At 40.3% G+C, this 16946-nt stretch overlaps 2 protein-coding genes and 1 long non-coding RNA gene across 11 annotated transcripts; 2 read left to right on the forward strand and 1 right to left on the reverse strand.

Annotated features, from left to right (window-relative positions):
• LOC115743544 lies at nt 1-4039 on the forward strand. 9 transcript variants are annotated; one of them, XM_030678376.2, is made up of 6 exons: nt 1-82; nt 307-429; nt 2049-2313; nt 2938-3025; nt 3708-3774; nt 3881-4039. In XM_030678376.2, the coding sequence occupies exons 1-6, from the start codon at nt 80-82 to the stop codon at nt 3941-3943; spliced, it is 609 nt and encodes a 202-aa protein (XP_030534236.2). In that variant the 5' UTR covers nt 1-79; the 3' UTR covers nt 3944-4039. The 9 variants fall into 9 exon arrangements, with proteins under 9 accessions (XP_030534236.2, XP_030534238.2, XP_030534237.2 ...); XM_030678378.2 differs by having other exon boundaries at nt 2054-2313; XM_030678377.2 differs by having other exon boundaries at nt 14-59; nt 308-429; nt 2054-2313.
• Nucleotides 4040-13119: 9080 nt separating this feature from the next.
• LOC115743445 (EIN3-binding F-box protein 1-like) lies at nt 13120-16725 on the forward strand. Its single transcript, XM_030678217.2, has 2 exons — nt 13120-13432; nt 14068-16725. The coding sequence occupies exons 1-2, from the start codon at nt 13408-13410 to the stop codon at nt 15972-15974; spliced, it is 1932 nt and encodes a 643-aa protein (XP_030534077.2). The 5' UTR covers nt 13120-13407; the 3' UTR covers nt 15975-16725.
• On the reverse strand, nt 13773-14001 carry LOC115743448. The gene is made up of 2 exons (XR_004015689.2): nt 13845-14001; nt 13773-13813 (listed from the first exon to the last, which is right to left on the reverse strand). It is a non-coding gene; the product is annotated as an uncharacterized LOC115743448 (long non-coding RNA).
• Nucleotides 16726-16946: the final 221 nt, after the last annotated feature.

Genomic DNA, 16946 nt, shown 5'->3' on the forward strand with positions numbered 1-16946 from the left:
GGCGAGGGGGAGAGAGAGAGAGAGAGCAGGCGGCTTATCAACCTCACACCATGCTTGAGGTACTGGGCGAAGCATATTGATGCGACAGTCTCTCCTTCTTCTTTATAAAGCCGAAAAATTTAGGGGAAGTGATGGATGGGAGGGGTTCATTCTTCTTTCTTTCTCGGGTTCGGGTTCGGGTTCGGGTTCTGTTGTTGCTTGTGCTTCGGAGCCAAACTGGGCTCGAACGTCATCAAAAGCTGAAAACTTGTTTCTGGGTTTTGATTTAGTCCGATGAACGCGATTCGACATAAATTCTTTTTCGCAGGGTCGCTCGATCTCTCCCTTCAGTTCTACCGGGAGGTCTCGAGCTCGACTCCTGTAGCTGTAAATGCAGCAGCTGTGGAGATTCCTCCCATCTTCGATCTGTCGAATTCTTGCATGCATGGGGTGAGCTTTTGCTCTCTGGCTCTGTGCTCGTTTCTGGGAACTATTTGCTTGCTGGAGGATATGTTATCGCAGGAATCTCAGATATGCAGGGGCTACAATGCCCATTTTACTGTTCAAAACACTTGGTTAAATATGATACTTTTGTAACTCCTCCTTTGTAATGTGAATTGTTATGCATTTTGATACTTATCAAAAGAATTCGTGATTTTGATATTCTTTGGTCTCAGTTGGTGCTAGGATGAAAATTTTTGGATTAGAATTAGATTGCTTCTGAGGTCGGGAAGGCAGAGAGTTTCATTTCATACGCCCGTGATGTATACATACGAGTTTCATGTCACCAAAAAATTTCTTTGGCTTAATTGAGTGCGTGTTATATATCGGACTCGATACTTGACGGTTCAAATAAGGGTAATATATCAGTTTTATCGGTTCGAGCTTATTGAGAGTGTCTATTATCAGTTTCTTGAACTTGGTCCCTCTTTGTTTCTTGTTTGCAACTCTTCGGCTCTCAACTTTACTTTCTCTGCGGTTCCAGGAATCTTATGCGCACATCTATATGCTATTATTGGGAATGTTAGTATCTTGTTCTTACCTTCCTATGTAAACCAAGTGCATTTTTGGGAATGCACACTCTAAGGTTGCTTTGCAGTTGGTATGGAATCCTTTTGAGTTTGCTTGTTTGGCAAGTGAGTATTCAAGAGTTTGTGAACATTGTAGATCTATTTCTAACAAGAATCTGTTGACCCTTCATAGTTTCCATTCTTTACTTGAAATCTTGTGTGTTTGGTTGCCCTATCTGGGAGTCCTTTTTCGTTTCACAGGATTTTGTGAGATCGATGCATCCTAGAAATAAATGCTGTTCGTTTTCTCTGTTGGATAGATGCCTTGGAAAGAGAAGTAGCTGCTATTTTTTAGGAGCCTGTTGTCGTAGTGTTGCACTTTACATCATGGAGAAGTTTAGGGAAAAGTTCAAGGCACTTTTCAATGTAAGGAATTTTCTCTAAAAGTATTTGAAGGTGAAGGAATTGTATTTGGAGATGTTAGTGTCTACAATGTTGATGTGCAATTTTTTTCTCTTTTTTCCCTTTGATCAGTTCATCTAGGTAATTTGACTTGCCAGGCATTGAGATGAGCATTCAAAAACTGATAACCAAGTTAATAAGGGCAGCCTGGTTCAGGAATTTCCTGCAATGGGTGGGGTCCGGGCGAGGGCCAGACCAGTTTGGGTTGAATATATGTAGCCTTAAATTGTGAGACACTTTTTGTTTGCAATTGTCTCAGCTTCCTTCAGTGCTTCACCTGGCTAAATAACACTATGCTGAAATTTGGCAAAATTTTTTTGACATACTTGGGGACGTAGTTAATTTAATGGAAGATTTTATCACTCTGGGAATAAGCTTTTGATGGTGAAATGCTGGTATCTAAACAATTGCAAGTATTTGATGATGGCATAGTAGGAATAAGCTTTCGGTGGTGAAATGCTGGTATCTAAACAATTGCAAGTACTTGATGATGGCATAGTTGGCCTCATAATATTTTCCTTAGTTTGGTAGTTGATTGAGCATCAAGTTGTTTTAATCCAGTACTAATTTTTTTTCGTCAAACCTGATTTGTAACAGAGCAGAGGCTGTCTTGGATGCTTTACTAAACCTCCATTAGGCATCTCTGTGAATGATCCTTCAAAGGGACAGCAAATTCAAGGCCAAGCAGTGAAGAAACAATTCATCGTGGACGACTACTGGAGCACCAGCCCTTGTGAAATGGATAACAGTGTTGCACCTTCTCCAAGAAGTCTGTCCTCCATCAGCACCTCGAACCAGACCCTTGATCCTCCTCATAGTGGTGATGGGGAACCAAGCAACCCATCTGAGTTTGTAAATCACGGTAAGTCTGATTGCCTCATGCATTATTTCGTTTAACATATCCGAAACACCTTTGGCTTCTCATTGTGAAGACGTTAATTAGAATATAATGTCATGCAGTGGTAATTTAACTGTTTCTAGAGGTTAGTGGTTTCTTGGGCGTACCTGAAATGTACTTCAGTATGTTAATTTGCACTTCTCTCCTAATACGGGCACATGAATATTGGCTACACGGTAGGTTCATATACCTTGTCGCCTGTAGACATAAACTAAGATGAGTTGTACAAGGCCTTATTTTTGTAGTGAGGTAGTTTTGCAGGCAAAGCATATTGTTATCTCCAATTTGATTCTTACATCATCCCCATATGCTATTTTTTGGGTTTCTATTGTTTGCCAGAAACTATGCTCTTCTAGTGAGTGTTTTGACATGGTCAACCTGGTAAATTCTTGATCTATGACGTATTGATTTGGGATTGGGAACAATACAGTCATTATGTTATGTTGGTCTGGCTACTTTAGTTGACTGCTTGAAACAATTTGCCAGGGCTTACATTTTATCTTGAGTTCTTTTTTAGCTTTGCATTCATGCAGGTTCTCTGTTTTCCTTTTTGTTTATGCTTTTCATTTGAGCAATTTGCTGGGGCAGGCCTTCTTCTGTGGAACCAGACAAGGCAGCAATGGACTGCAAATAAGGGAACTCAGAATCGCACACAAGTTCGTGAACCTAAAATCAGGTGAAATAAGTTTTATCATCAATTATGATGTATTCACTCTGATGAAACAATAAGTATATTATGCAGTTGATAGCTTCTTTGAGTTATTTCTCTGTATGAGATAGGACCTTTGCCCACTAGGACCAAGCAATCACTTCAACCTCTTGTCTAGGATCACACTTATAACTAGTTTCATAAGGTGGAAATTAAGTGGTGATCGTTGGAATTAGCTGTCACATTGCTACAGCTCATATCGTATTTATTCATTACTGATTATGGTCTTATTTAAGAAAATCAACACCATGAAGAACCACTCAAACTCCACTAAGATACTTGATATTTGATTTCGTGAGCATGGCATGCAGTTGAGTAGATGATGTACCTGTTCGTCTGAGCTCACATCCATAGTAATCGGTCTATGTTGAGGGATATACCATTCATGCTTACTCTTAAGTACACGGAAAGGAGTAAAGAGTACCAGTTACAAGAATTAGGCTTCTGAGCCTCTCGGGTCTATTATGAGCAAGTTCAAAACTTTAAACCCATTTCAAAAACGTCCAAGCGGATCTTTGTGTACCTTGTCTTGTGTGTGGCTCACTTTCATCCTTACAATGATGTTTGCATGAATAAGCTTCACGATTTTTTGCTCTGTTCTCGAAGTTTCTCGCTGAAGGACTGAGATTCGAGCGCAATGTTTTTGTAGCTGGAATGCGACTTACGAGAGCCTACTCGGGACCAGCAAGCCTTTCCCACAGCCCATTCCACTTGCAGTAAGTGACTTTTTAAGGGGAAAGAAAAAGTTCTCTGATTTTTTTTTTTTTTTCTCACTGGCGTTACAAGTTAGTTGCTGCTGATTGCTTTTGGATCAAATGGTAGGAAATGACAGATTTTCTCGTCAACGTCTGGGAGCAGGAGGAGCAGGAGGGCTTGTACGATTGATGGCTTAGCGATATCGGTAATGTGAGCATTCGCACGCTGCTTGAGAATTGTTTTTTGCGAAACCGCATTTGATTGTGTTGCGCATTTGACTCGACTGAACGTTCGGTTAGGCATGTGCATGGAGACCCTCAATACATTTCCTGCCGGGCTGCCACAAGAACTCGCAAAAGCAAAACGTGTGGATGATTGAATTAAACGCTTGTGTTTGCGTCGCCTGGTTCTGTTTGCCTTATGAAAGTCTAAGCTACCTAAACAATGGGAAACAAATTATTCGAAGCCTTAAGAGGTGAAAGAGAATAATGCTATGGTACTTAAGCTATATTGCCATCGAATTAGAAGAATTAACGACATTTTGAAATGCATAATTCCTTAACACGAAACGAACAAGCAGAACATGTCCGTGGAAGGCCTCTTCAAGATTCAGGATCAATCAACCTTGATCCCGCTCCACATCATCAGCCATGATGACTATGCATAGTCTGGCATACCAAATACCAATTGCCCATGCGCAAAAAAGGAAGAGCTTTTGCCCATTTTCATTAATCCCTGAACAGAGGACTTATACGTATATATACTTCTCGAAACGAACATAAAGGAAAGGAAAGATGAAACATAAATCGTGTTGGGGGCTTGCTTAGCACTAAAGCCATCTTCATACATTGAGGCGGTCGGTCCATTCTGTTTCAAGATCGGTCCGAAAGCAAAAACATTTGGGCAAAATTAGGGAAAAAAATTAAACCTATAGCGGTTGTGTTATTTCAGTCTTAAATTTTTCAAAAATGCCAATTCAATTTTAAATTTTTGAAGATTTTTATTGTAGTCCTCCCACTAATGTAGCGGTATAGTCAGCGATGGCAGTCTCATGTAGCGTGTATGAAGATGACGTAGACAATTTCTTAAAATTTTTCTAGTTTTTCCCTTTTTATGTTTTTCTCTTTCCTTTCTAGGGTTGGGTGAGGGCTAGGACTAAGCAGGCGGGGGTAGCAATAAAATAAAAAAAGAAAAACTTTGAAAAAGGTAAAACAATTTGCAAATTTGTCCATATTAGCGCCGGCAATGTCACTTAGAACAATCGGCATCCACGTTAGCACTTTTTAGCAAAAATTGGCCATACGGATTATATTGACAAATTGTTAAAAGGTTTAGAATTAATTTGACGAAATTAAAAGTTTTATAATTGAATTGGTGCAAATGAATCGAAAATTGATGGAGACATTTCTCAAAACAAGCAAAAAAGAAACGAAAGATGAAAGATAAACCGCGGATCAGCTGTATCTTCTCGAGTATTGGCTTGCTTAACATTGAAGCCATATCTTCATACATCGAGCCGGTTCGATCGGTATCTATTCTGTTTTTCCAAACCGGACCGGAGCCACGCGGTTGATGCTCCGAATCTCTAGAAGGGGGCCAAATTTCCGCAGCAACGTCTCGGATTACAGGGGAGAAACGGAGAAGGGGTATGGATAGATGCACGAACAACAACCGATGGACCCACGACAGTTTTCCCACCAACGGGGATAAGGAAGGAAGGAAGGAAGGAAGCCGGCGGCGGTCCTTTCGACCTTTGTGCGCTGAAGTCACGTTCCATGGCCCCGCATATCTTATTGTCTGATTTCTCACCCACGCAACGATCGAAGTCCAATGTGAAACCGCGTCTTGCTTTTCTTTTCTTCTCTCTCTCTCTCTTTGTGTCGTACACGAAGGCGGCCATTCGAGACATGGTCTCCTCCGACATCGGACTTGGACGGTTCTCTGTCTCCCGAATTCGATTCACCCTCGTGAAAAATGCTCCACCCAACGGGGTACAAACAGGATGACCTCGTTAGGGGAAAGCGTGCCTTTCTCACTTTGGGAAATCTGCTGTGCTCAGAAGGAAGAGTACAAACATATGTAAGAAATACAGTCATTCCGATCAACTTTGATTGGAAATTATTATCGTGGATGTCGATTGACCTACATGACATTACCGGTGCTAATGGGGAACAATTTGTAATAATTTTATTTTTTAATTTTTTTACTTTTTTTTTACCTTGGACTTAGGGCCGAGGACATAGGCAAGGGCTGGGACGGCCTCGCCGGCTCTAGGCGAGGGTCGTGACGCCCTCCCCAAGTCTATCAAAGTGAGGGTGTCGCGGCCCTCGTTGGGTCCGGGTGAGGGCATCCCGATGCTTGCCTGTGGCCGGCCTCCCTCACTAGTTCTAAGTCTAGAGCAAAAACAAGTAAAGAAAAGAAGAAAAAGAAAAAGAAAAAAATTTATTAAAAATTCAATATATTTTTAAAATATTATTAAAAATATCTACATCGGCTCCGGTCGTGTCACATAACCCACCCGATGTTCACGTTAGAAGTTTCCAATTAAAATTAGCCGAATTGATTGAATATGCATAAATACAAAAGGGTTAAGACTCAATTGATAAAAATAAAATATTTATTATTGAATTTACACAATTACAATAGAGTTAAGATTTCTTTGATAATTTCTCATATTCTTAATATTTATATTTAAAAATCGTGACACTTGTGCTGTCGTCATTCTTTTCCTCTTCCCTTGGGCTTGATGGGTCTTGTCTCCCAATTTCGATTCACCCTCGTGAAAAACGTTAGGCCCGACAATCACAAATGCGATGACGTGGTCGTACTTGCAACCGGGAGACGGGTTTCGGCCCCACGACTTGAATGTCCCATTCCACTTTGTAAAATCGTCTTCACTTAAAAAAAAAAAATTGAAATAAAGACTTTACGTAGGAAACACGAGGGATCTAGCTCAAAAGGCACAGTGGGGTGATTTTTGTTTACTTGGTGAAATTGGGGATGATAAGGAAAATTAAGTAAATTAGAGGGGGCCGGGCGAAAAATGAAGATTGTCGAGGGTGATTTCGCCAACTTGGTGAAATTGGGGTGGATTTAGTGAAAAGGTAGGTGCAAATTAATAGACCCGCCATTACAATGTATAGAAGACTCGATTTAATTTGAGGAACGTATATATTCGCATAGTGTGTACCATTTACGCTTGCGTATTTTAAGTGCTCATCACATAATTTTGATTCGTTGGGTATTGATTATGGACGCCCTTTGGCGTTTACTTGCTAATTAAGGATACTTAACTTGGAATATTTTAACTCTCAAAGTATTAATTGTGCATAACACAAAGTAAATTATTTTAACTCTCAATTAAGTGTTAATCGTCACAAACCTGAAAGTTGTCGGATTCAACTGCAAAAAAAATAAAAACAAAAAAGAACAAACAAATAAAGGCAGAATTGAGAACAAAAGTATATTAGAAAGATAGAAAATCTACAAGCTTAGAGAGTAAACATCAAAATTGAATTTGTCCTTCTAAATTGTTGAAACATCAAGAGATCAATTAGGGGATCTAAATTCAGCCACATCACTCCCATTTAATTTGTTTGAATGCAACTTCACTTCCAAAACCAAAACCAAAAAAAAAAAAATCACACACATTCAAAAACGGCCACATGGAACAGGAGGAGCTGCATGGAGGAAGGAGATAGAAGAAAGAAGGAAAGGGAGATGAAAAGAAAACAAGGGAAACGCATCTCAGCCATTGAAATATAACATGTTGATGCATCAGAATTTGTGATGTTGATATGTGCACCTCTAAAGTACAAGGTAAAGTTTAAGATGTATATTCCATCCCTTAAAGTTAGAGAACTCCAATCTACATCGGGGAACTTTTCCGAAAAGTCATACACCTATTGCACTTTTGTCAATTCAATCATAAACCTTTTAATTGTATCAATTGAGTTATAAACAATCTCACGTGTTTTCAAATGAGTTCATCCGATCAATTTTGATCAGAAATTACCGACGTGAATGCCGGCCGCCCTACGTGGTATAGCCGGCATTAACACGAACAATTTTTAATAATATTTCAATTTTTTTTAAATTTGTATTATATCTTTTCTTTGATTTTTCTTTTACAATTGTAGCCGGCAAGGGCCAGTAACCCTTACATAGTTTGGGCGAGGGCCGGTGACCCTTGCTTGATCTAAGCGAGGGGGTCATGATCCTCCCGGGCCACATATGAGGGCGGTGGGCTTCTACCCAAATCCAGGTGAGGATCGACACCTTGCCCGTTGGCTCGCGGTCCTCGACCAAACCGGGCAAGGGCGTTGCGGCCCTCGTCGTTCAACAAGCGATGGTGTCGGCCCTCACTTGGATCCGGGCGAGCACCCAACACGTTCGCTGGCCAAGGTTGTAAAAATAAAAATAAAAGAAAAATAAAAAATTTGAATTTTTTTGAAAAATATTATAAAAAATTATTGACGCCAGCACCGACGATGCACCATAATACGATCGGTGTCTACATCAGCAATTTTCGGCCGAAATCGGCCCGATGGACTCAATTGTCACAACTAAAAGGTTTTGGACTGAATTGACAAAAATTCATCAAGTTTAGGACTTTTTGGACAATTTTCCCATCTATATCGAAATATCAAACTTTGCTTTATAAATATCAAAGAGTAACATAATCGAGTTATACGTTCCCAGCACATACACTAAAGCTAATCACCAATCCTATATTGTGTTATATCCTTTTACTTAAGCCATGTTATGTTGGAGTAAGCTCTTCTTCTTGCATTCTCCATGGTCATTCTCCATTGCCCCCCCCCAAAAAAAAAAAAAGAAAAGAAAAGAAAAGAAAAGAAAATCTCGAATATTTTGTTTCACCAAAGAGAAAATCTCCAAGTTGGTCATACGAATCACGAATTTGGTAAAGAAAGACTGACAAGGAAGAGGATGCATGCATGTTGTGAAAGTGGTATGATTAGCTGGCCATGAAAAGAAGCATGGTTCGATGCATGCACTTACCAAATGAATTAGATAAAGCTAAGAGAATATGGTACCCACATACACCCATAAGGAGAGCGAGGCTAGGAAGGGCATTTAGGAAGTTTTGAATTTTATATGAAGGTCGTGCATACCAAGGGGGATCTCTCTAGGTGAATCGAGACCTTTCTTATCAAGCCACGTAATCTAATCCAAGTGGGGATGGGAATTGGGGTTTTTGAATAATGCTAGTAGTCTTCTTTGACCGGGCACGAGAGTTTAAAAAAAAAAAGTGTTTAGCTTCCTATGATCAATCAATCTTTGGCCTAAGATGATATGGAGTCCATCGAACTTGGACAAGTCCTTTGTACTTCCCACAATTTAGAATGGAATTCTCGTGTCGGAATTCGAGCTACGAAAGTGACGAGGGAAATTGAATCAAATTGGATCGCCGTCTTGTATTAGTTTATATCAAAGTGGATTTACCAATGACTCACGGAACATAGTTTATATGCAAGTGTTGGACAACCAGATCGTGATCTCATATGTCCTGATTAAGATAATAGCAAATGGGTGCTTATCTTAATGTTCATATATATGATACTTATTGCCCAGTTCATGTTGCGATGAGATACTTCAAATCCTTAACTTTTGTTCTAACTTGTTACCACCTTAATAATATTCCGGTGAAAATATAAAATGTATTCAAGCATTGTACTTTATTAGCTTGAGTTTTTAGGTTTGACTTTCTAACATAATATTTAAGCCAAGCTCTTTTAATCTTCATTGTCCAGGTATTTATATTACGTATGTCTATGCCATATGCCCTTTTTTATATTTTTATAAATGGTTTCGGTCCAGTTTGCATCTAGTGTCTTAAACTTTAGGAATAAATAGTTGCTCCCTCGATTTCAAGTGGTTATCAAAGTTGGAAAATCTTTGAGTTCGATTTTTCAGTTCTTTCACCTCACTTACGGTTCGTCTCATTACGTCTTAAAATCTTGAGTTAAATTTTAGACAGACATTTTTCATTAACTGAAAAATATTTTCTTCGACCACGTATTTTTCACTTCCCAAACACCAAAAATCGAGAAAAATGTTTTTCAGGAAAAATTTTTCCGTGAACAAACGGAGTATAAGTGTTAAATTGAATATTAAACCGCCGACAAGATCATGAATGTCCGAGACGTGCGATTGCCTAGAAAGAGAAATAGCCGCATCCAGCTAAAGCCCTTCATACACATGGCTGCCATGGCTAACTTATTGAAGCTTATCTTCACAACACGCATGTGCTCCCTTTCCTATCAACACATGGTTTTTTTCCCTTAGCAAGTTGATGAAATGGAAATGGACAGATCCATTGAGCATCACCAATCCCAAAAAAAAAAAAAAAAAAAAGGAAAGGAAAGACTATGATTGAGCGCCCATGCCACTCCTTAATTTACACTTAATATGTTATCCTTTCCATTTTTGCAAACTGCATATCTTAATTTCTTAAGACCTATGCGACTGTTCGACTTTAGTCGCTTTTAACATCGTGGATGCGACATAAAATTTCGAATTCGGTATCGTCTAAAAAGAGTTTCGAGGTTTATGTGTAGTTTCTCGCCCTGCTCGTTTTTGGTAGTTGGCCGCCTGTTTGGCCTTGGTTTATGTGTAGTTTCTGTATAGGTGTTGTCTATTCTTCGGCTGCTACTCTTGGCCTCGCTTGTATGTGTTTGCTGGCCGATCGTTTGGCCTCCAGTTGTCTTTTATTTTTTCTCACCTAAACCGCCCTTGTGCTTTCAGTGACACGTTGTGGTGTGCGGTAGATGTTTGTTTTGTAATCAGCGCATTTTTAGTTCAATACACTTCTTAACGTTACAAAAAAAAACCAAAAACAAAAAACAAAAGTCTTGAGGCGCTTCCGTAAAAAGAAAAAAAAACTGGAAAAATAAATCGACCCACTTGCTTTGGCCCAAAGTTGATTTCATGATCACATTCATTGTAGAAAGTTGGCAATCTGAGCAGATTAAATGTATCATTAAACCGATAAAAGTGCATCGTGGTCCGACCCACATGAGCTGGTAAACCTTAACAAAGAGAAGAGAGAGGAGACCATCAACTTGGGTCGTGAGAGAATCTAGGGAAGTGAAATAGTACTAGGAAAACCCTAATCCTTAAAATTAATGCCGCGAGGATTGCATCTCTCACTTTCTCAAGTGGCAAAATTAAAAATTAATTTATGTGAAGAGAGAGAGAGAGAGAGAGAGAGAGAGAGAGAGAGAGAGAATTTTTCCATTTTTGTAAGAACCACCGGCCATGGAGAATTTGGAATAAAAAATGGTACAAGTGGACACATGCTCGGAAAGAAAGATATTTGGATGTCAGTATAATTGAGATTTTCAGTATATCCACGCACCAAAAAAAAAAAAAACAGCAAATCAAAGTTAGGTCGTGGGTGTATCCATTTCTATCGATTCGTTATCAAAATAATCATTTGAGCGAGCTCGTCATAGCTACCCCACTTGTTGTGAGTTAGAGAAGATTAAAATTATTCTAGACGTAGCATAAGTCGGAACCAACAATTTTTAGATACATTTAAAATATCCTGAAATTTGAGGAACTACTAGAAGATTAAAATCGTGACAAGCAACTCTAGACCACGCAAGAATGAGCCTTAATCAACTCGATCAACCGCCCCTAAACCCATGTACTAAAAAATTAGGAATCTCTAGGTTGCCTCCTGTAAAAAAAAAAAAAGTGGATGCATTAAGCATTGCTACTAATCCAAATTTGTTAAGCACATAGAATTCAATTGTCAATTTTATTCAAAGTGATTTTGAAGCCAATTTACATGCCTACATATACATAATCATTAAATGTCTTCAAAGAGGCTTTAGAAAACATTGCTAAGCGAGCGGGCTGGGCATGAAGGACTTCAAGAACACTACCATGAAGTTGGAATGTTTTGGTAACATAGAGAATTAGGTCTACATCAACTCTAGGGCTTTTTTCTGTTCTTATAACTTGATAAAAGGAAGTTAGGTAATAAATTAGGCATGAAGAAATTCAAGAAACCAACTTGATAGACAATGGAAAATACATCGAGACTATTTTCGCGATATCTATAATTGGGTACACACCATATCCAATCTATTTCACAATGTCAAGTAACGCAAGTTGACTAATGACTTTTGCTTATTAAGTTTATTCTAATGGACTTACATTTTAATTTTAACGAATGCTTTTTCATACTTAAGCTATTTGTAGATAGAGATGATTATCATGTAGTCGCATATTTCTTTTTGCCCAGATAGTTTAAATAAAATTTCAAATTAATTGCTAAGATTGTTGTGTTGTTCTTCCCATTAAATTGTAGTATAGTATACATATTAACAGTAAAAATGTATCATTTAATGCTTAGGATCTTATGTTATCGTGATATATGAATTAATGTAGAGTTAAATGAATTTTTCTTTTCGCTTTTCAGCTTAGAAATATGTTTGGACAAGAAATAAGAAGTAGAAATTTTCTACTTTTCTATTTTTGAGATCGAAACTAAAATAAGAATTCTTCTCATTGTTTACTCCCTCTCCCTCGCATGCAATCTCCCTCTCTCTCTCTCGTGTCCCTATCACCGTCCGCCTATCACCGGCCGAGGCCTCGACGGCGGGCAATTGTAGAAATCTTATCTTATTATCAATCGAATTTCTGTTTCGAGAACATAAGTTTTGTGTTGTTATCAAACATGTTTCTCTACTTAAAAACTTGTCCAGGGAGTACAAATAAAAAAATCTATTTTCGCCTAAAAATAACTCCCGATAGCAGAATGATTATCATTCACGCCCTTAATATCATAAAATTATTTTGATTGCAATTTATGTTAAAATCATATCGCCTCTATGTATAATGTATTAGGTAAACGGGATTGATGTCCTCACCCCACGTCACCAAAATCCCCACCCCCATTTCTTTTGGGGGGTTATTTTGGATCGGGTCGGGTCGGGTTGGGGCACGCCCCACCTCACCAAAATCTCTATCCCCATTTTCTATATATAAGAAGAAGTTGTCCCGTTCGGGTCGGAGCGGTGAGCTCCGCTCACCACGTCCATCCTTACGTGAGCTTTTTTTATTTCGCGAAAAAAACGTGGGTTTGGACAATTTTGTCCAAGGATTTCTCATCCATTGCATCCAAACACACCCAAACAAACGAGAGAGAGAGAGAGAGAGAGAGAGAGTAATTTGAGTAATATTAAACTTGCAATTGCCATCATCCATGCACAGGTACAATGCATCTTACATTGGACTTGGACACTTCTTTCCGCAAATGCTTTGCATGTGTCTCTTTGTTCCCTCCTAACTCTCTCTCCCCTTCCTCCCCTGTCAAAGCTTCCTTCCCCACCGGGGCCACCACCATTAATAAAAAGCTCCCATCTTTACGTATACCCAGACCTCTCATCGTTCTCCTCTTCACCTTCCCTCTCCCTTCCTCCTCTCCCCAATCTTCTTTTTGCCCTATCTGATAGGGTTTCTCAACTCCCCCCCACTCTCATGCATTCTTGCCCGCAAGCTCTGCAAATCGCCCTGACCTTCTTGATCGTCTCGGGATCTGCGTTTTTTGCTCTCTCTCGAGGGTTTTTGGGTCGCGATCGGTTCGGAATCCGCCTCCCGGAGTTCTCGGAGCCGTTCCCATGTCAAAGGTCCTCTGTTTCGCTGGTAAGACCCCAGAGCTCTGCCCGTGGAATTAGTTTCTTGCTTTGTTGTTTGAGCTTGTTCTCTCGCTAGTGCTTGTGGGTTGCTAAAAATCTTCTGTTTTTAGGTTACTTAGGAGGTACTTGTTCTAGATAATAGCTCAATTTAGCTTTTTTAGGGGTCGGAGTTGCTTAGAAACAAATTTATGGAATTTGGAGCAGCTTGGTTTGATTTGGGTTTGATAATAGACTGATCTAGTCGGAGTTGCTTCAACTTTGTTGTGATTTTTGCGATAAGCTGAATTGGTCCGTGTTGATGATAGGCTAATTGATATTAGGATAAGCTGATTGCATATTTGGTATTGGGGGTTCAGCTGTTTTCTAGGATTTTTGTCTTTCCCTTTAGCTCAATTTCGAAGGTCATTCACAGCTGTCACCTTATGTGTATGGAGATTTCAATTTTTTCTTTTTGATAATTGAAAGATACTTGAAAATTTGAACCTTGATCCGGTACAACACTTAAAAGTATTTTAGGTAAGCTTGAGTTAAATTATTTGAAGAAGTGAAAAGCAATTGCGAACCGTGGATCTTTAATTTGAAGGTCACACAGCAGTGGGCAAATTTGTAACCTGAACATGTTCGTATCTTTTTTTTCCTCAGGAGGTGATGATTTTTACTCTGGGGGTTCAATATACCCAAGCCCAAAGGAAGCCAGCTTGTTTTTGTCCCTTGGTAACCATGTGGACGTGTATTTTCCTCCTCGCAAGAGGTCCCGCATCAGCGCACCATTTGTTTTCAGTGAGGACCTATTCGAGCAGAAAAGGCAGGACACAATCGAAGCTCTTCCAGATGAGTGTCTCTTTGAGATATTCAGAAGGTTGCCAGGAGGCCAGGAGAGGAGTGCCTGCGCTTGTGTCTCCAAGCGCTGGCTCATGCTTTTAAGCAACATATGCCCTAATGAACTCAGCTGTGATAAATCACAGAACAATTTGGCTCCTACTAATGTGGGAGAGGAAGTGATTTCTGAGGACGATGGATTTCTCTCTAGGAGCTTGGAAGGGAAAAAGGCTACTGACATTCGTCTTGCAGCCATAGCTGTGGGAACTGCTGATCGTGGGGGATTGGGCAAACTTTCAATCAGGGGAAGCAAGTTGTCCCGAGTGACAAACCTTGGTCTTGGGGCAATAGCACATGGTTGCCCTTCCCTTCGGTCCCTGTCCCTTTGGCACTTACCTTTTGTTGGAGATGAAGGTTTACTCGAGGTTGCAAATGGTTGTCACCAGCTTGAGAAGCTAGATCTTTGCCAGTGTCCCAAAATTACTGACAAATTTTTGGTTGCAGTTGCTAAGAACTGCCCTAATTTGATCGATATCTCAATAGAGTCCTGTTCTGGCATTGGAAATGAAGGTTTGGTAGCTCTTGGACAGTTCTGCCAGAATCTGAAGTCCATTTCGATCAAAAATTGCCCTAGTGTTGGAGATCAGGGCATTGTTGGTCTGATTTCTAGGGCTGGTGGTGCCTTGACAAAGGTCAAATTGCAGGCATTAAATGTAACTGATGTCTCTATTGCGGTCATTGGGCACTATGCCGCGGCTGTTACTGATTTATCCCTTACCAGCCTCCATAATGTCACTGAGAGAGGGTTTTGGGTCATGGGCAATGGTCATGGTTTGCAAAGGTTGAGGTCTTTGATAGTCGCTGCTTGTCGGGGTGCTACTGATTTGGGACTTGAATCTCTGGGGAAAGGTTGCCCTAATCTTAAGCAGTTATATATCAGTTCATCTGCATTCCTATCAGATGGTGGCCTTGTTTCTCTCATTAAGTCAGCGAGGTCACTCGAGAGCCTGCAATTGGAGGAGTGCCACAGGATTACCCTTTCTGGACTATTTGGTCTCGTCATTGATTGTGGGGATAAACTAAAATCCCTTGCTTTGACAAACTGCTGGGGATTTAAGGAGTTTGATTTTAGTGCACCTCAATTGTCTTCTTGCAAGTCCCTGCACTCATTGTCTGTTCGCAACTGCCCAGGCTTTGTTGATGCGTGCTTGGTGGCACTTGGGAAGATTTGCCCACATCTGCAGCAGGTAGAATTGAGTGGACTTGCAGGAATAACAGATGACGGGCTTTTACAACTGCTTGAATGCTGTGAAGCTGGTCTTGTGAAGGTTAACCTCAGTGGATGCATCAACCTGACAGATCAAGTGGTTTCAGCAATGGCTAAGTTGCACAGTAGAACCCTTGAGGCGCTAATTCTGGATGGTTGTACGAAAATTGGTGATCTGGGCTTGCTGGCTATTGCAGAAAATTGCCAACTGCTATCTGATCTCGATGTCTCGAAATGTGCAATTTCGGATTCTGGATTGACGGCGTTGGCTTCTTCTAGTCAACTGAATTTGCAAGTCCTTTCCGTGTCTGGTTGCTCTTTGGTGTCAGATAATTGCTTGCCTGCTCTTAAGAAAGTGGGTCACACCCTTTTAGGTTTAAATCTCCAACATTGCACTGCAATCAGCTCTCGTTCGGTCGACCTGCTTTTGGAAGAGCTTTGGCGGTGTGATATTCTCGCTTGATTGGGAGCAGATGAAAATTGCAGTTCTGATTGGATTTATTTATTAAGAAGACTTAGAATTCAGCTCGGCATATGTGGACAGCTACAGTTTGTGTCAGTTTTTGGGTCCAGAATCCAGCGGATATGGGTGTTGAAGTAATCCAGTGCTTGGTCCTTTTTTCAGGGAATATGGCCTTCTTTTTGGCAGGTTTTCAAATTGGGAATCTGTTCTTAGTAGTTTTGCCTCCCCGAGACAATGGGAGCGTTTATGGCCAGATTTTCCTGAGAATGTCCCGACCATGTTGTGGTTCAGTTCATCATTTCTAAAGAGTTTTTATGATGCCTGGGTTGGTATCTGCTGTTTTAGCTTGGCATCGTACTGGTCAACTATGCTGCTCGCGATCGGCTTTTCTCTGCTTCTGGATCCTTGCACTTACAGGAATATTTCGGTTCTGACAGGTCTTTCTTGTTCCAGATCCTTGTATGTTGGTGGGTCATTCTTCAGAGTTTTGGTGATGGTCGTGGTTGCTTTTCACACTTTTACAATGCCTTGTGTTCTAGGGCTTGGGCTATGGCAGCTGCTCAGGCAGTCTGCCATCACAACCTTCTTGATGCGAGGTTGTTTTTTCTAACCGAGCCTTGGTTTTCCGGGCATTGGGGTGTGGATAGTTTCTCCAACCGTTTCACCGTACGTTATTAGGGTCTCCCCCCAACCATATGTTGGTGTTACAGTGTATCATGTGAAATAAAAGCAGTTTATCTGTCCATGTTCTCATGATGAGCAGTTATTTTGCCTGTGAATGGGATGCTTGCTTGTTCATTCATGGCCTTGGTCCTTGTGCTTCTTCCCCAGTTGATTCAAAGTAATCCAGCATGATCGAGGATACGATATGGAGTTACATCAGATATAGACCTTGACTGTTAAGAGACTATCTTTTCCAGTTCAATGTAAGTAGTTTTTGTTGCTGTGGCTGTTACAAGAGAGGCTGCTGTA

Source organism: Rhodamnia argentea, chromosome 4 (genome assembly GCF_020921035.1).
Source record: "Rhodamnia argentea isolate NSW1041297 chromosome 4, ASM2092103v1, whole genome shotgun sequence".
In the NCBI taxonomy this organism is placed as follows: Eukaryota; Viridiplantae; Streptophyta; class Magnoliopsida; order Myrtales; family Myrtaceae; genus Rhodamnia; species Rhodamnia argentea.